This window comes from Schistocerca piceifrons, chromosome 4, assembly GCF_021461385.2.
Source record: "Schistocerca piceifrons isolate TAMUIC-IGC-003096 chromosome 4, iqSchPice1.1, whole genome shotgun sequence".
NCBI lineage: Eukaryota > Metazoa > Arthropoda > Insecta > Orthoptera > Acrididae > Schistocerca > Schistocerca piceifrons.
The window spans coordinates 132960662-132981236 of NC_060141.1; the positions used below are offsets into that span (position 1 = coordinate 132960662).

Here is a 20575-nt window from a genome sequence, read left to right on the forward strand (position 1 = left end):
CCACTTGAGTTTATTAAACATCTCCGTAACGCTATCACGGTTACCAAATAACCCAGTGACGAAACGCGCCGCTCTTCTTTGGATCTTCTCTCTCTCCTCCGTCAACCCGACCTGGTACGGATCCCACACTGATGAGTAATACTCTAGTATAGGTCGAACGAGTGTTTTGTAAGCCACCTCCTTTGTTGATGGACTACATTTTCTAAGCACTCTCCCAATGAATCTCAACCTGGTACCCGCCTTACCAACAATTAATTTTATATGATCATTCCACTTCAAATCGTTCCGTACGCATACTCCCAGATATTTTACAGAAGTAACTGCTACCAGTGTTTGTTCCGCTATCATATAATCATACAATAAAGGATCCTTCTTTCTATGTATTCGCAATACATTACATTTGTCTATGTTAAGGGTCAGTTGCCACTCCCTGCACCAAGTGCCTATCCGCTGCAGATCTTCCTGTATTTCGCTACAATTTTCTAATGCAGCAACTTCTCTGTATACTACAGCATCATCCGCGAAAAGCCGCATGGAACTTCCGACACTATCTACTAAGTCATTTATATATATTGTGAAAAGCAATGGTCCCATAACACTCCCCTGTGGCACGCCAGAGGTTACTTTAACGTCTGTAGACGTCTCTCCATTGATAACAACATGCTGTGTTCTGTTTGCTAAAAACTCTTCAATCCAGCCACACAGCTGGTCTGATATTCCGTAGGCTCTTACTTTGTTTATCAGGCGACAGTGCGGAACTGTATCGAACGCCTTCCGGAAGTCAAGAAAAATAGCATCTACCTGGGAGCCTGTATCTAATATTTTCTGGGTCTCATGAACAAATAAGGCGAGTTGGGTCTCACACGATCGCTGTTTCCGGAATCCATGTTGATTCCTACATAGTAGATTCTGGGTATCCAGAAATGACATGATACGCGAGCAAAAAACATGTTCTAAAATTCTACAAGAGATCGACGTAAGAGATATAGGTCTATAGTTTTGCGCATTTGCTCGACGACCCTTCTTGAAGACTGGGACTATCTGTGCTCTTTTCCAATCATTTGGAACCCTCCGTTCCTCTAGAGACTTGCGGTACACGGCTGTTAGAAGGGGGGCAAGTTCTTTCGCGTACTCTGTGTAGAATCGAATTGGTATCCCGTCAGGTCCAGTGGACTTTCCTCTATTGAGTGATTCCAGTTGCTTTTCTATTCCTTGGACACTTATTTCAATGTCAGCCATTTTTTCGTTTGTGCGAGGATTTAGAGAAGGAACTGCAGTGCGGTCTTCCTCTGTGAAACAGCTTTGGAAAAAGGTGTTTAGTATTTCAGCTTTACGCGTGTCATCCTCTGTTTCAATGCCATCATCATCCCGTAGTGTCTGGATATGCTGTTTCGAGCCACTTACTGATTTAACGTAAGACCAGAACTTCCTAGGATTTTCTGTCAAGTCGGTACATAGAATTTTACTTTCGAATTCAATGAACGCTTCACGCATAGCCCTCCTTACGCTAACTTTGACATCGTTTAGCTTCTGTTTGTCTGAGAGGTTTTGGCTGCGTTTAAACTTGGAGTGGAGCTCTCTTTGCTTTCGCAGTAGTTTCCTAACTTTGTTGTTGTACCACGGTGGGTTTTTCCCGTCCCTCACAGTTTTACTCGGCACGTACCTGTCTAAAACGCATTTTACGATTGCCTTGAACTTTTTCCATAAACACTCAACATTGTCAGTGTCGGAACAGAAATTTTCGTTTTGATCTGTTAGGTAGTCTGAAATCTGCCTTCTATTACTCTTGCTAAACAGATAAACCTTCCTCCCTTTTTTTATATTCCTATTAACTGCTTCTTTCAGCAACAAAATGAAAAGCAAGAAAGTAGGGAAATCAGTAAAGCAAAAGAAAGTGTTGTTTTAGGTAGTTCCCATGGAAGAGGTGTTGGCCAACTTTTGCAGGATGAACTAGGATCAGAATACCATGTCACCAATTTTTTTAAACCTAGTGGTGGTCTGGAGCAGGTGACAGAGGATTTAGGATCACTTTGCAAAGATTTCACTAAGGAAGACACCGTGGTTATAGTGAGTGGGGCAGGTAATAGTACTGACAGAGATCCTGGGTACAGTATAGAGTATGACCTTGCAAAGATTGCATCAGCATCGAAGCATACTAGTGTTGAGTTTGTATCTGTTCTTGGGCACCATGACCGACCTAATTTGAACTCTTCTGTCAAGAGAGTTAATTTGAAGTTGGAACGGTTGCTTATGTCGGGTGCAGGGTCACACATCGGTGTGGTTCCTGTTGATTCTCTCAATAGGTGGGATTATACTAGGCATGGCCTTCACCTCAACAGGAAGGGGAAAGGTAAACTGGCTGGGAAAATAGCTGGAAAGTTAAAAGGGGGGAGGCACAGTCGTGAGTGATAAAATACCAGTGGTTATAGGGTTCAGAAAAGACCCTTTTTAGGGTAGTGAGGACAGAAAGAAGCCAAATTTTAAGAGAGGTTAGGACTGAGACAAATCTTCAGTTTGAGAAAGAAACCAAAAACCATAATTCTAACTTATTACATCAGCATAAACAGCCATTTGTTAAGAATTTTCAACATTCAGCTGATATTTTAACTTTACCCAATTTTAACTCAGTCAATGTGAAGTGTCAGCTATCTTTATTGCATCAAAATATTCAAGGACTGAGAAATAAAATTATTGACTTAATTATCTGCATAGATGAATTAGAGTCTTCAAACCCAGCTGACATAATCTGCCTCTCTGAACATTATGTGACCACTGGTATAGAACTTTTAAGTGTTACAGGGTTTAGGTTAGCATCTCACTTTTGTAGATCAAAAATGGAGAAAGGAGGAGTTGCCACATTCATCAGGAACTGTCATAAATGTAAGAACATAGACATTCATAAATTTTGCCTAGAACAGGATATGGAAGCATGTGCAACAGAAGTAGAATTTCACAAAAATCCTTCATAATATTAAGTGTATATCGAGCACCTGCAGGTAACTTTAATCTGTTTGTAAACCACCTTGAAGCTGTACTGGCCCATTTAACAACCAGAAACAAAGAAATAGTGGTTGCTGGTGATTTCAATGTAGATTTCCTTAAAGACTCTCCCAATAAGAACTTATTTGAGCTATCAACATTATCATCCAACCTAATTCCCACTGTAAAGTTCCCCATTAGGGTACCAATTGCTCACAAACAGCCATTGATAATACCTTTATAGAAACGTCCAATGAACAAAATTATATTACAAAACCAATAGTCAATGGCCTCTCAGATCATGACATGCAGCTCCTTCTGTTAAATGTTAACACTGAACAGGATATAAAATCTGTTAAATCTGAGCTGAAGAGGGTAATCAATAAGCCAAAAATTGATTATTTTAGGACACTCCTCAGAGACTTTCACTGGACTGATGTTTACAGTGCTCAGGGCATGCATGAAAAATATAAAACTTTTATTAATAAAGTGCTTATCTTACTCAAACACTGTTTTCCCCAAAATCTTACCAAGATTAGAGCTAAGTCTACAAAGAAGCAATGGATTACTCAAGGAATAGGGGTATCTTGTAAAACAAAAAGAAAACTGTATCTGCCAATCCGAAACAGTTCCGATGTTGATACTATAGCACATTACAAGAAATACTGCAAAATATTAAAGACTGTAATACGGACATCAAAGCAAATATATTACAAGGAAAAGATAGTCATATCAGATAATAAAATAAAGACAATATGGGATATACTGAAGGAGGAGACCGGTAGAACCAGACACGAAGAGGGACAAATAGCATTAAGAGTAAATGATACATTGGTGACAGATGTGTATAGTGTTGCAGAACTTTTTAACAAACATTTCATAACTGTTACTGAAAAGATGGAGTTATCAGGTTCTATAGATGCTGCTATGGAACACCTCAGACCATACATTTCAAGTAATTTCCATAATATGAATTTGACCCTCACTACCCTAGCAGAAATAATGTCCATCATAAAATCTTTAAAATCAAAAACATCTAGTGGGTGTGATGAAATATCAACAAAGCTAATTAAAGAATGTGATTCTGAGTTAAGTAACATATTAAGCCATCTGTATAACCAGTCGTTTATCAGTGGAATATTTCCTGAATGGTTAAAATATTCTGAAGTTAAGCCACTGTTTAAGAAGGGAGATAAAGAAATAGCATCAAATTTCCGCCCAATTTTACTTTTGCCTGCATTCTTAAAAATTTTAGAAAAAGTAATGTACAATCGGCTTTATAACCATCTTATGTCAAATAACATTCTGTCAAAGTCACAGTTCGGACTTCTAAAGGATTCTGATACTGAGAAGGCTATCTACACTTACAGTGAAAATGTGCTTAATTCATTAGATAAAAAATTGCAGGCAACTGGTATATTTTGTGATCTGTCAAAGGCATTTGACTGTGTAAATCACAATATACTTTTAAATAAATTAGAATATTATAGTGTAACAGGAAATGCTGCAAAATGGTTCAAATCTTATATCTCTGGCAGGAAACAAAGGGTGTTATTAGGAAAGAGACATGTATCAAGCTATCAGGCATCATCCAACTGGGAACTAATTACATGTGGGGTCCCACAAGGTTCCATTTTAGGGCCCCTTCTTTTTCTTGTGTATATCAATGACCTTTCATCAGTAACATTACCAGATGCCAAGTTCATTTTGTTTGCCGATGATACAAACATTGCAATAAATAGCAAATCAAGTGTAGTCTTAGAAAGATCAGCTAATAAAATATTTGTGGACATTAATCACTGGTTCCTAGCCAATTCTTTGTCACTGAACTTTGAAAAAACACACTACATGCAGTTCAGAACCTGTAAGGGGTGTCCCACAAGTATATGCCTAACATATGATGACAAGCAGATAGAAGAAGTGGACAGTGTTAAATTCTTGGGATTACAGCTTGATAATAAATTCATCTGGGAAAAGCACACCACAGAACTGCTGAAGTGTCTTAACAAATCTCTATTTTCAATGCAAATTGTGTCAGACATAGTGGATATAAAAATAAAAAAGCTGGCATACTATGATTACTTTCATTCCATAATGTCATATGGGATTATTTTTTGGGGTAATTCATCATGCCAAGCTAAAGTTTTCCAGGCACAAAAACGTGCAGTAAGAGTTATATGTGGTGTGAACTCAAGAACATCCTGCAGAAACCTCTTTAGGGAACTAGGGATACTAACTACTGCTTCCCAATATATTTATTCTTTAGTGAAATTTGTCATTAAAAATATATCACTCTTTCAAACCAACAGCTGAATTCATGGAATCAATACTAGAAATAAGAATAATCTTCACAAGGATTTAAAGTCACTTAGTCTTGTACAAAAAGGTGTGCATTATTCAGGAACACACATTTTCAATAACTTGCCAGCAGCCATAAAAAGCTTAACAATCAATGAAATTCAGTTTACGAGAAGCCTAAAGGCTTTATTGGTGGCCAATATCTTCTACTCCATTGATGAATTTCTCAGTAGAACCAACTGATTTGTTAGTATATTTATATAAGTACAATATAACTTCTGCACAATTTCAGTGCAGTAATGTGTTCATTGTAAATATTTTAGTAGTTGTATTACACATTTATTACCTTATAAATAAATAAAAAACTTTTTTATTTTAAATACAGTGCATTAGTATTTGTAAAATGATTCTTTCATATAGTGTTCATTAAAGAATGACGATCATTCCACTTGGGACCTGTGGAATGGTACATTAGCATATTTGTTGAGTTGTAAATATTTGTTGTGTATTGTTGTTTTTCTGGCAAGTTCTACATCCTGAAGGACCTCCTCACTATGGATCAATTGGAATGAAAGTAAATCTAATCTAATCTAACCTGAGTTGCATGGAAGATGGTACATTACATTGTACCAATTATTAGGGTTTCTTTCTGTTCCATTCACGTGTGGTGCATGGGAAGAATGATTGTTTGAATTCCTCAGTGCATGCAGTAATTACTCTAATCTTATCCTCATGATCCCTATGTGAGTGATACATAGCAGGTTTTAGTACATCCCTAGAGTAATCCTTTAAAGCCGTTTCTTGAAACTTTGTTAATAGACTTTCTTGGGATACTTTATATTTGTCTTCAAGAGTCTGCCAGCCCAGTTCCTTCAGTATCTCTATGACACTCTCTCATGGATCAAACAAATCTGTGACCCTTCATGCTGCCCTTCTCTGTATACATTCAATGCCCTCTGTTAGTGTTATTTGGTACAGGTCCCACACATCTGATCAATATTGTAGATTGGGTTGCACGAGTGATTTGTAAGCAATCTCCATTGTAGACTGATTTCACTTCCCCTAGTATTTCACAACTAAACCAAAGTCTACCACCTGCTTTACTCATGACTGAGCCTATGTGATCATACCATCCATACCTCTACAAAGTGTTACACCCAAGTTTTGTATAAGTTGGCCAAATCCAGCAGTGATTCACTATATTTTTCGTTTTGTGAAGTGCAAAATTTTACATTTCTGAACATTTAGAGCAAGGTGCCAATCTTTGCAACATGTTGAAATCTTATACAGATCTCACTGAATATTTATGCAGCTTCTCTCACAGTACTTCAGTATAGATAACTACAGCATCTGCAAAAAGCCTGATTTTATCACTAATATTGTCTGCTAGGTCACTAACATACAACATGAACAATCAAGGGTCCCAACATACTTCCCAGTGTCTGTATTTTATGTATTTATTTGTTGATAAGATTCATATGATTTGAAGTCAATCAACATGCAGAATGCTCACTTCCCATAAAATGAATTTGTTACACCATAACATTTTATTTTGTCTATGACAGGCTGTCTTAATAGGGCATATGTGTGGAACCAAAGGATAGAAAAAGGTCAAACACAGCAATGAGCAGGATAATGTAATCTGACTATGCACTGCATTAACTGTATTCCATGGACCCTGCAAAGAGCAGTCTCTGGGATATAGAAAGAATGCAAATGCATACATATAATTTTATTTAAGTACAGTATAATGAAATAACCTAAAATTATGAAGGACCATTGTATTACAGTAATAATTACAGATATAAAGTGACAAAAATATTATATTTAAGAGTATCTGTGAAGATACTGTGAGTAGAAGGAATTGTCCATCCAATAGTTTTTTATATTGTTACATTCCATCCTGGATTTTCCATTGTTTAGTTCTTTATGGGAGATAGTCATAGAGTTGTAATTATAACCTCAAAAAACTAAAGTTACATAACAAATTATTTGTTTATTTGCAATTACATAATTGTGGTCCTGGTGCATGATGAAATCTCCATGTCACAGGACCATAGCACACCACTAGAAGAGGCAAAACAAAAAGGCATAGCCCACTAATAAACAGAGCACTGTGACTGCATTGGAAAGGGAACAATGCTACAACAATACATGCTTAGCCAGTGGAAGTAAATGGCAACAATACTCCATCATAAGTTCGCCAGACAAAAAAATTACGCTATGCAGTGCACATGGAACAGATGAATCATTAAGCCTTTACAGATGGCACAGTGTTCAAGCCACATGCTCAACATTACAACTTTAAAGATGGCACAGTGATCAAGTCATATATTCAACTATGCAAGCACTGCTCCATCAGCATAAGGAATTAGTGATCAGTAAGACATTTATGTTTCAAGCAGACATTGTACATAAACATGGGTAAAAGTAAGGACCTGACAGAGTGGCAAAAAGAGTCGATCATGTTTGGCCATGACCATGGCCAAACAGTGTGTGAAGTTGCTGGATTTATTGGTGTTTTACAGTGAACTGTTCAATATGTCTACAAGCAGTGGTGTAATACATGTGCCATGAAAAGCTATGTCAGAATTGTGGTCGGAAAAAGATCCTAAATGAGAGCAACTGGTCACGTGTTTAAAAGCTTGTGAATTAAAATCACTTCCAAACCTGATAGGAATTGCTGCAGGCAGTGAATGAAGGATCATCCCCACTTGTTGCTGAAAGAACATTGCAATGGGAACTGCATGCAATGACCACTTGGAGTTGGTCCCTCACAAGAGGCCAATGGCTCACACTGGTACGTAAAGCTGCAATTCTTCAGTGGGCTAAAAATCATTAACATGGACAGAAGCTGACTGATGAGATGTAATGTGGTCTGAAAAATCAAATTTTTGCCTATATTCAAATTACTCTTGTCACATGTTGTCAAGTGTACCAAAGGCCAAATGAAGCATTTCATCCTGAATGTGTGCAAGGTAAGGTTCAAACCAGAGGCGGAGTCTTTGACATTTTGGATGTGTTTTTTTAATCATGAATTGGGCCCACTCATTGAGGCGATCCCTAACAAGAATCAGCATGTTTATTTACCGTATTTACTCAAATCTAAGCCGCACTTTTTTTCCGGTTTTTGTAATCCAAAAAACCGCCTGCAGCTTAGAATCGAGTGCAAAGTAAGCGGAAGTTCTGAAAAATGCTGGTAGGTGCCGCCACAACTAACTTCTGCCATCGAATATATGTAGCGCTACACAGGCATGCTTTGCAGGCACAAAGAAAATATACTGGTGCCAAAACCTCTGCATCAGTAAATAAATTAAAAAAAAGGTGGAAGATGAGCTTTTTTTCGACCACTGCATTTTCATACATTACCCAACGAAGTAAATACAAATTCCGTATTGTTAATCTTCGAATGTAGACGCATCTCAATGTACTACAAAAATCCGACTGGCAAGACTGTTTGGGATGTTTGTCAATATGGCCAACTCTACGTTCTGAATTTTTTTCCTACCTATGAGAAGAGATGGTTGCTAATATGAACTTCTATGAATTGTGAATCACATGCAGTATTCTCTTCACTATAATAGGAATATAAACATTTTGCCATGTATTCTTTCGTGTTTGCTGCTACCTCATTTAAATCCTGTCTGCCTAATAAACTACGAAAACTAGAGTGAGACAACAGCAAACACAGAAGAATATACATATCATGTCATGTTTATATTCATATTATTCTTATGCCTAATAGTGATACAGTCAGAAATGAAGCACGGCAATTGACTAGACTTTTAAATCTAGGATGACTCTTATTTCTGAGCAGAATGTAATGTACTAAAGAGGCGTCTGTAAAGATTTTCAAACGGAGAAAAATTTTTGCAAAACTCTCGTTCAGAACATCATCTATCATACGCATTCTATTATTTGGTTCTTGTTGATCATTATCAAAGAAAGCAGCAGTTAAGTAACAACAAATAGCAGTCTCTTGCGACTGTTTCACTAATGAGACGATTCCTCTCTTTTTTTTAAATTGTAAGCGGCGGTAGCATGCACAAAAGCAAGCCATGCCGCGAGCGGCGACAGGCTGTAAACACTCATTATCAGAAAGCGACAAACAATGCATGACACAGTACAGTTATGCATTTTCAGCTTAGAGTGACGTAAACACCTATAACAAAGAGAATGGTACTTATCAGATCAAAGAAAAATAAGCAATCAATTCAAACCAGATGAAGCACGTGAAAAAGGAAGGGTACTCGTTTAAATACGGACGGAGCGTATAAATACGGACGGAGCGCCTGACGCATAGCAATGGCTACCTGGTAAAGCTTAACTGCTAAGCTTACAACTCTAACCAAACTACTGTAGCTGTATAGTCATTCATTCAACCTAAATTGTGTCTCATATTACAATGGACCAACTTTGTTTCGATTTGGAGGTGCGGCCTAAAACTTTTTCCTCCCCTTGAATTTAGAGTCTCAAATTTCAGGTGCGGCTTAGATTCAGGAAATTTTTTTTTTCCTTGATTTCGAGTCTCATTTTTCAGGTGCGGCTTAGATTCGAGTGCGGCTTAGATTCGAGTAAATACGGTAAACATTCTAAATGTTCAATTGATGCATGATGAGTATGCTGTTGATACCCCTGTTTTTCAAGATGCCAACAACAGAGTTCACTGGGCTGGACTCATTTTCTGAATATTCCCTGACATGCCTCACAAGCAAATGAAATATCATAGAAACAATGATCACCTGAACACCACATCTAATGAGCTGAACAGTAAAATGATGTGCTCACATAAACCATATTTTAGCCTGTTCTTCAGTGATAGTAATGTGTGAGACACTACCATGGGCACTCCAGCTAGGCAGCCTGCAATGTTGGGCAGAGTAATGGATAGAAACCAGTTGTGATAAGCTGGGGATTTATTAGATACAACACATGATCTAGACACCAACATTCAGAGAGTAGTAAATTCACAATGCACAATCATCAAGTTTCCAGTAACTATTTCAGATTTCTGTAGACACACATACAAACCACGTGTAGGGAGACTCAACAGGAACACATACATGCCTATGATATCTGGATCTCTGCATGTAGTATAAGAGAGATTCATGTGGTAATGAACTCTAATAAAGACCTTCTTTGATTCAACACCAATGATGTTTAGATGTTTAGGGAGACTCAACTAGAATACATACATGCCTATGATATTTGGATCTCTGCATGTGGCATAAAAGAGATTCATGTGGTAATGAACTCTAATGAAGACCTTCTTTGATTCCATGCCAATGATGTTTAGATGTTGTGATTGCAACATGAGGGGGATTCATACTGAAATCTCAAAGTCAGAATCATGTACAATTCTACAACCTCATAATTAGTGCATTGTTATGAACTAAAAAAGAGGTGTAAAGTTCATTTATTTCATTTATGTCCATCTTAGTGTTGCAGTTTTCATAAACATTATTTGCACTTCTTCGCTTTCACTTGTTAATGTACTTCACCATACAGCAGAGATACGATCAGCATCTCCACTATTTGGTGAGTGGCAACTTTCCTTTTCATAATATTGTTACATTCCATTGTGGATTTTTCATTAGTTAATGTATTTGTCAGTTCTGTATCATTTATTCCTGTTTTGAATACTCTGCAAGTAGCTGCTTCTTTTATGTTTTTCTTATTTCATCTATCCTCATTGTCATATTTTTAGTTTCATATTTTCCATAAAGATTCACTTATTACCAATACTTTTATTTTTGGCCTTCATGATCTAAATCAAAGTGATATAGAATACAGGCTACTGACCTCCAGATGTGAGGGATTATACAAAATTGTGATGTGAAGTGGCCTTCCACTGATGTTTAAGTCCACAGAAGACACTGCAAAGAATTTTACTACAATGAATATTTTTTGCTATGTATTTTAAAGCAAAACATAAATAAGACTAAATCTGAGACAATGAACTAAAAATGAATTTTTTTAAACTTATTAGTCACCTGATTAAAAAGTAACTTAAATCGATCTGTAAGAGACTTCAGCCTCTCTGACCATGCTTTATCCAGAACATCTGTTTTCAAGTTTGTATTGACTGTCATTCACAGATAATTGCAGAAAGTTTAACATATCATACAATGTAAAAGTGAGATACAACTTTGCATTTATGTTTCTCACACTAATAATTAATTTAAATCAGGGCACTTCACTGCTCTACAACATACTGGGAATACCAACAATATGTTTCCAGTTTACACAAATGCAAATTGATTTATACCCTAATGTAGTAAAGATACTAATGTCAATATCAACCAAAGTTAACTCTAATAATTGCGTTATTAATAAACCTCCAATTTATGAATGGTAAGCTTTGCTAAGATTTATGTGGCATAGATACCATCAGTACCACAATTACAAGCTGTGTGAGGAACTAAAGGATGTCCCATAAAGAATGCAACTCTTGCAAATGCCTGCCATTTCTGTTCTAGCAAGTGGGCAGCTCTGAACATTCCATGATTCTCATCTGTCTTATTTGTGGTTAGTAATTCAGTGCTTCATGACAAAACATAAGTTTTCATACTGAAAACTTATTACAAATGTAGTGATGTTGTGCACAGACTGTTTGCAAACTCTGTGAAATGCTTGGTCTTTGTAATACATTAAATAAGTTGGCTATGATAAGAATGACTGCTAAATTTTAGAAAACCTGTTTGGCTGTGGACATTAAACCCTCAGGGCATCCTTGTGTTAGTTGTTCTACAGAAAACATTGCCATCATGAGCGATAACATCGCTGCAAGTCCTATTCACTGATATTCACAACAACTGGATATTTCCTGAACCAGAATACAATGACTTATGAAAGAAGATCTGCACCTTTGAGTGTTTAAAATCCAACTAACACTAGAACTAAAGCCAAAAGATATCAAAGATCACCAAGGATTAGCCCATTGGGTGCTTGCAAAATGAATAACAGACAACATTTCTATCACCAAAAAAATGCTCACTTATAAGAAGCACTTTCTGTTGAACAGCTTCATGAACAAGCTAAATTACAGGATATGGCACAGAAAACTACCAAGTAGCTATAGAGAAGCCAGTACATCCACAATGAATGACTGGATGTCATGGCATTTTGGTTGCTGGTGGTAATTGTGCTGTAATTCCTCAAAGACAGTACTGAAAATGCATTAGCACTGGGTGGCAAATGCTACTGCAATATGTTAAGAGAGTATTTATGGTCTGAACTCAATCATGCGAATGCTGCAAGGTTTGCTTTCAACAAGACTGATTACAATAATGGACATGTTATGAGAGAAGTTAACTGGACAAGTCATTTCTCACAATTGTGATGTAAATTGGCTACCCACATATTGTGATACGACACCATGTGATTTCATTCTGTGGGGTATTTGAAATCTCATGGGTATTCAACAAACCACATTCATTTCCAAAACTCAAGACTGAGAGTGCAAGGCTGAGAGGTGCAAATATGAGGAAAAGCAAGGGAAAATTTCATTGAAAGAAATGAGCTTGACCTGCACAGTTATGGAGGGCATCTGAGTAATATCATATTTCATACAAAATCACAAATAGCACACAGTGCAATAACAAGTAAATTACTTAATTCTGTCAATAAACATGTACATTATGAGGCAATAAAAAACTGTATTCTTTATGGAACACCCATTAATTGCTGAAGTAATATTCATGATCATTTGACATATGATGCAGTAAATATGAGTACCTGAACCAGTGAAGTGAATCGGATTTAAAAATTAGTATAGGCCTACTGTGAGATGTAGTGACTGCAAGCAACCATGTATTTAATCTAATTACTATCATGGTAATTAATATTCAGTAAATTTTGTGACAGGCATAACTGAAGGTTGGCTACCAGAGAATAAGAATACTTTGTACCAGAAACTAGTGCCATTTCTTTGCCCCAGCGCTAGAATAATGCAAGTACAAGTAGTGAAGCACCGTGTGATTAAAGTGAGTATTAAAAGTGCACCGAGTGAAAGTAGTAAAGGAACTGTGGCTAATTTTATAAATCCATCAAAATAAATGGGAAAGGACCTGTTAAGCTGGGGAAAAGATAGTGGATATAAATACAGAAAAGAGACAACGTAAACTTGAGACTCTCTAGAATGGAAAATGTAAGTGGTGATGACAACTCAAATCATCAATTTTAAGTAATGTTATCACAGGGAAGGACAGCTAGTTTAATATAGTGTTAATGGAGATACTGCTAATAGATTCAATAATGCCCGGCATTATAGAGAGTCTAGAACTAGACAGCATTGAAGCTTTCATAAAAGGTCCCACATTCTGAGTTATGCAAATGTTTGCTATGGGCAAAACCATAACCATGGAACAAGGGAACATTAGTTAGGAGGTAATGTAAAGATAACAACTACAGTAGCATCAGTGAGGAGAATAGTGGTAGTTGTGAGACTTTTACCAATTTGAAAGTTTGTAGTATCAATGGCATTAAAGTCAGAACACAAGAAGACATCACACAGCAAAAGCACATGGGAGAAAATAACAAACAGTAGACAAAGAAATTGATGAAAGACAAAATGTGGAAGAAAAACAGAGTAGGCAAATTACTTTTCAAAAGGAATAGAAACAATAAAAACAAGAATAAACAGAGAGAAGAACAGGACAATTGTCTCAAGACAAAATGCTTTACTTTCAGTACTCAAACGCAATTTGATAGTGTCTGTCTAATGTTTAATATTTTTTCTAATTTATGATGAAGCAGGCACTCATGGCAGGACATAAAGTATAAGATGGCCAAAGATATTGGCATTGATTGTAGTGAATATGAAATATTTACACATGACCCTCCAAAGTTTATGTACAACGCAGTGGAGTATGTATTGATTTTTAGTTGCAAGGAGGAGATGATATTGCTTACTTGCATATTATTAGCTCATATAAAAATAGAATCTTTTTCAATATGATGCAAACTTTAAAATAAACTAACAGCACCATGAAATGGATAGATTTTGCTGATTCCAGTCCACTTTGCATTTAAATGTGGAATTGAAGTAAGTGATACCACTGACATCACACTCCAAGACAGCAGCCACTTGACCTTGAAAAGTGCAAGCTATCATGTGGATTGCCTACATGCCAGGGGGAATTACATCATCAATTACCTTGAATGCATGATGTCATCAAGAAGATGTTTCGCAGGAAATTAAGAATGAAAAATGGCAGACTGTGGGATACTTAAAAATGGAAGATGGCAAGAAATTTAAATATTAAAGGTGGATAAATTATTTTTAAATCCAAGATGGTGGAAATAGCCCAATTGTACTTTGCAACACTACCCCACCCTCCCCTCTCCTACCATCAGACCCTAGTTCTTTTAATAATATTAAAATGAAACAGCCAGTCACATGCTCTAAAATATTGAAATGCTCTGAATGTTTTCAGCCACATTCAAAAAATTTCACAAAGCACCACTTACAAACATGTAAAGTTCATTTTTTGTACCTTATATGGTGTAAGGCTCAAAAAAGCCTCACCTTAATTATTTTCCAGATCTAAATTGTTCTATAATGGTTGCCAAGTGTCACAAAGCAAGCAGACAGGGATTGGCAAGGCTGAGCTAACTGACTGAGCATTTTGATTATATGACAAGTCTTGTCTTGCTGCAATACGTTTCACACTGCTCACTATAACATGACACACACATTGTATTGCAAACCACCCATGGGGACCACTACTAATCTAACTTACAGCTTAAAGTGTGATTGTTGGCATCTTGCCAAAGCCTGCCTATCTTATAACACTTCATAAGCACCATAGAACAGTTTATATGTGGAAAATAATTAATTTGAGGCTCTGTTGTGTCTTATACCATCTATGAGATAAAAAGCAACTTTGCACATAAGTAAGTGGTACTTTACATATTGTTTTGGATGTTTTTTGAATGTGGTGCAAAACATTCATGTATGATACTTTTGCGCATGTCCAAGATGACTACCTTGTGATTAGCTGTTTCATTTTAATAGTCTGTAAAGCACTTTTAAATGAAAAAAATGATGCAAGTTACACCTTTTACATAATTTTTTGGATAAATTCTTTTTTACGTGGAGCAAAAAATTCAGAGCAGAGCCAAAAATATTGTGATTCACATCTTTTATGCAATTTCGTCTACTGTTGAGCAGCCAAACTGACTGCAGTGTGGTATTTTTAAAAGAGTAAATCACCACTTGACTTTGTATTATTATATTTACCTTTTGTACTATACACATTTTGGCTTTTATACCATTATCGACTACAATGCTACAAGTTGTTAAACCATTATTAATAATGATGTAACAACTTTTAGTATTGAACCCAATAATGGTATAAAAGCCAAAATCTGGATGTACAAAAAATAAATATAATAATACACAGTCAAATAGTGATTTACTCTTTTAAAAAATGTTGTATAACTGTGGCTCAATGCCATCAAAAACTTTACATTGTGACAGCCTGTTTCATTTTAATGGTCTGTAAAATACTTTTAATTACGACAATACTGCAAGTTACATATTTTACGTGTTTTTTGGATAAATGCTTTTGGATGTAGCACAAAGAAAATTAATAGCACTTGGAGTCTTTTAACCCTTTCAGGTTCCTAAGAAAACTAAAGTGCTAGTGATTAAAATTTTTGTATCTCTGTGGTAATTGGAGGTTTTATAAACAAAATATGTTATTATTTCAAACATTTTTATTTGTACTGCTAAAAAAAAAGCTGGGACGTATTTGTCCCTGTGGTCCTTAAAGGACAGTTACAAAACACATTACACTTAATACACCGAAAAATTACACAGGCTGTGTATATGTTGTCTATTTGATGTGAAATTCTGCAAAACGGTTTCTGCTTGAAGTAAAGCATAAATTAACACCACACTGTTCACAAATATTGTAAGTGCGGTTTTCAACACACTTTGAAGCGCAATGAACACATCTCTTCCTTACGTCTGATTTTATCATTCGGTGCTCTGGACTCTTTGGATTGCAACTGGTCTGCAACATTCTTGATGTTTTCACTACTGTTGATAAATTCCTTTGTCGACTTGAATAATTTCCAATTAGATTTTATCGCAATGCATTGTCTGAACTCTAGGGATGATAGTGTTGATTTGAATCCTGATTCTCCTGCAAATTTTGAATATATTACATATGCATTGTTTACATCAATGTCAAGTAGATCAAAGAAAATTCTCAGGTAATACTTAATCTCTGCCTTCCGTCAATCTCATAAGTCACTTTCTTCTGGTCCATAAGGTCCACCCCTCCCATCCACTTGTTGTACTTTCTTATCATAAGAGGACACTGAACATTGATCTTTTCAGAAGAACCAGACTGACGTCTCTTCAATGTCGTACATGGTATTGGGGAAATAAAATTAATCAGTAGAAAAACTGGCTTGTTATCCACCCATTTGAGGATTGTCAGACCATTGCTACTGAGACTGCATTAATCACCTCTTTTCATTTCCTTTTCTGGAGGGAATATCTTTGGGATGTTTTTACGATTGGTTCCACTGTTCCACATGATCTGATATTTTGTAAACCAAGGTAATACTGCAAAGCTGGAGAGTTAAAAAAAGTTATCTATGTAAATTTCACATTCCAGTCAGGATAGTGATTTTGTCCATTGCAGAACTACTGACTCACCAAGCCATACTTTAGGACCTGAGTTCTTTTTGGCCAGTGTATGAATCACACTCAAATAGGTAGCCAGTTTCCGAATCACATCTGCACCACATTTTGAAACCGCATTTGACTGGCTTATTTTTGACATACTGTCGCATAATATTATGTCCTTTGAATCTGATCATATGCTCATCTACAGATTGAGCCCTAGTTGCACTAAGAGATTCCTGGAAGGTTTTGTTCAAATGGGTAATTACAGGTCTCACTTTGTATGTGCGGTCTTCCTTTATTGACTGATCTGCATTGTTGCGAAAAATGTAAGTACTTTCAAATCACTTCAATCCAATGTAGTGGCATAATCTGAGCTATATAAGGAACATCTAAATCGGGTTCAGTTGCCCAGTAGCTTCTAAATGTAGGTAAAATTGGTACCCCATTACCAGGTTCATACCAAGAAATGCCTTGATTTCATCTTCATTTGAGCTGAATGCGTTGCCTGATTGTTCTGCATACTGAATACTTTCAGGAATTAATATATCATGCACCAAATCTTTTAGGCCAATAGTAGAAAAAAAATTTCAAATGGCTGTGGCATTTCACGATTTTCACTGACACTAAACAAAAGCACTTTCCCAAATTCATGATTCATGTTATCACTGAACTGTCTTGGTTGGTAAGTTCTGGACCATTTAAATTCTAGCAAATCTGGAAGGGAATCAGGTACCTCAGCATTTGGTTCTGATATTTCGTCTGTATGCCTTCTTTTGCTAGGTGGGCTAAGTATTTCTTTTTCAGGATCTTCTGTAAGAACATGTTCTCTTTCATCTTCCATATCTCCTTCAAGAAAATTTTTTTATCTTCTTCATCCAGTAACATATTATCTTCGTCATCACTACTGCAAGCCTCCAAAATCTGCATAACACTTTCATCAATGATGAAAAATTCTCTTTCTCTGGAGCACATGACCTAAAAGCAGATTTGAAATTATACCAGTACAATTTTTTTCAGTTTAATTAATAAAATGAAAGATAATATATTTTCAACTGAATTTTATATACCATTCTGCTCGTTTTGTTTTACGTAATAGTAACGATTTCATGACATTCAAAAACAAGTACACAAATTACCATTGTGGTACATTGGGACAACTATGTCCCAAAGAATGAAAATAAAGATTTCCACTGATGAAATGCAGTTATTTTCTAAATGAATGGTCTAAAGTAAAAGAGAAACTTACTTGAATATACTTTCAAGCTTTGACAGTAAGGCAGAGAACACAATATGCACACAAGAAGTGAATAAATTTGTGTGTCTGCTCGAAGTGAGAATCACCAACAATAACCGACGACTAATGGTAGTTATAGTAATTGTTGCCACCAAAGATGTACAATATTAAAGAAAACAAATATCTCTGCTTCAAGTAGAGCATCTGTAGCACATCAACTGTAATTACAGTCCAATTAGTAAGGTGATTTATACGTGGGACGAATGTGTCCCATGTACGTGAAAGGGTTAAGGAAAGGTACTGGTGAAATTTGAACCTGGTCATAAAGAAATTGCAGTGGGCCAAAAATTCGATTCATGACATATCTTGCCATGCCAAATTCAGTGGGTAAATTCAATCTGATAAACAATTTTTTCATACTTTTTGATCTTTGAGTTTTGAAAAAAAAAAAAGAAAAACATTTTTTTCAAATACACACAGGGAGTTCTTAGTTGTCAAGGAAGGTATTCACAAAAAAATGTTTCAGCCAAAAATGATAAAAATTGATGGAGTAGTAACATTTTTTTATTGCAACCATTTCGATTTTTGCAAAAAAAGTTGAAGTATAGTTAGTTTTCTACCATTAGATAGATATGTACAGCGCAGAAATTAAATTGAAACATTAATTTCATATTCTGTATACGTGCATAATCTATACGTACATCCGTAATTGTCTATGTATGTGTGCCTAATTACTTTTTTTTCAGACATATGGATTTATGTTCATGGCAGACTCAATTGTGAACTGGAAAGTAAACATCCCTGATGGTGCCTGGTTCAGGATGGGTGGCAGCCTGGTGTGAGGTACTTAGGGTGAGCAGGTAATGAACATTTGAACACAGTTTAGTTACTTTACATAACGTTATTCATACCATGATACATACATATGCTATAGCAGTAATGCCCCTGCATTCTACCAACCATAACACTATGTGGTAGCCTGGCGATTGATGACAGTTCGACACCTGGCAGTCAGAAAAGACCCACTTTTATTCCGTGCGACCAGCTATACCCGTGGACGATGACACACCTGTGCGGATGCAGTGCAGATGGGAATATGTGACATAAAATGTAAATTGAAAATAAAGAATGCAATTTTATACACCTACATGGATACCCTGCAAATCACATTTAAGTGCCTGGCAGAGGGTTCATCGAACCATATTGGGTGAAACATCGCATAATGTTGTAGTAATGCTATTTTATGTTAAGAATTGTAGATTGTTGTTTTGAAAAAGATCAAAATGCTCAAAAAGAAAAATTGTTATTCCTTTGTCAATTTTAAACATTTTTTTCCTCAAAACATTTTTGTGAATACATTTCATGATAACCAATAACTCCACAAATGGGTTTCAGAAAATAGTCATTTTCTTCAAAAACCTAAAATTCAAAAGTGATGAAAAATTTTGTTTAGCAAATTGGATTTACCCACTGAATTCTGCATGCCAAAATATGTTATGAAACAAATCTTCAGTCCCTTGCATTTTTTTTCCAACCTGGGTGAAATTTCTCTGGTACCTACCCTTAAGCACATCAAATATATCTACATTGTAACTGGCTGTTTCATTTTATGTCAATGATAAAATCCCCTACAGTTGTAAAAATTATTTATTTCTAAAAGGGAAAGCTCTACCCAGTTTCAGGACATATGTCCCATCTTCAAGGCATATTAAAATGTGAGCCCACAAAGGATGCATAACTAAGGTTAAATCAGATTAAAATATGTTAAAATAGTGCAGCCCTAGTACATGGGATGAAAGAGAGTATCCTCTTCTAGGTCTCACATTTTAATTTGACATGAGCAGTCTACTCACCAATGTTACTGTTACATGACCGCTTTCACCAGAATTTCAATTTTGGTTTGTGTTTTGTATTGGTCTGATAGCTGTCTATGTAGCACTGTGTACAAAAGACCATCTATATGTCTTCATGCAAGTCCACAGTGGTGCGCCCATTAGCCTGGATCATTGTCCTCCACTGCAAGAGGCTTTCTTCCACTCTTGCACGTCATACACCAAGAATGTACTGTTTGAACATATTTCAACCTATTTCAAACCTAGTTACGCATCCTTCATGAACTCACATTTTAACATGCACTTAAAAATGGGACATATGTCCTGAAACCAGATACTGCTTTCCTCTTTAGAAATAACTAATTCTTACAACTGTAGCAGATTTTATCATTGACAACAAATAACAGTTGTGGAAGTCCCATGAAGAGAAACATGTGTTTAATTTAATGGTCTGTAAAGTATTAGGCTCTGACTGGAGGAGAGGGAAGGGGAGGAGAAATGTTACAAAGCACACCTGCGCTAGTTCCATCATTTAATATTTTATTTACTTTTTTAAATTTATCCTCCATAAAACTTTATTAAATTTCC

The 20575-nt window shown here is 36.1% G+C and overlaps 1 protein-coding gene across 2 annotated transcripts in view; it reads right to left on the minus strand.

The window, feature by feature from the left end:
* LOC124795215 (probable 2-oxoglutarate dehydrogenase E1 component DHKTD1 homolog, mitochondrial) overlaps nt 1-20575 on the minus strand; it is a 355821-nt gene that overhangs the window by 223859 nt on the left and 111387 nt on the right. For both annotated transcript variants that reach the window (XM_047259132.1, XM_047259133.1), the window contains exon 6: nt 11080-11153. In XM_047259132.1, coding sequence (XP_047115088.1) covers nt 11080-11153 — 74 coding nt within the window. The remainder of the gene's footprint in view (nt 1-11079; nt 11154-20575) is intronic.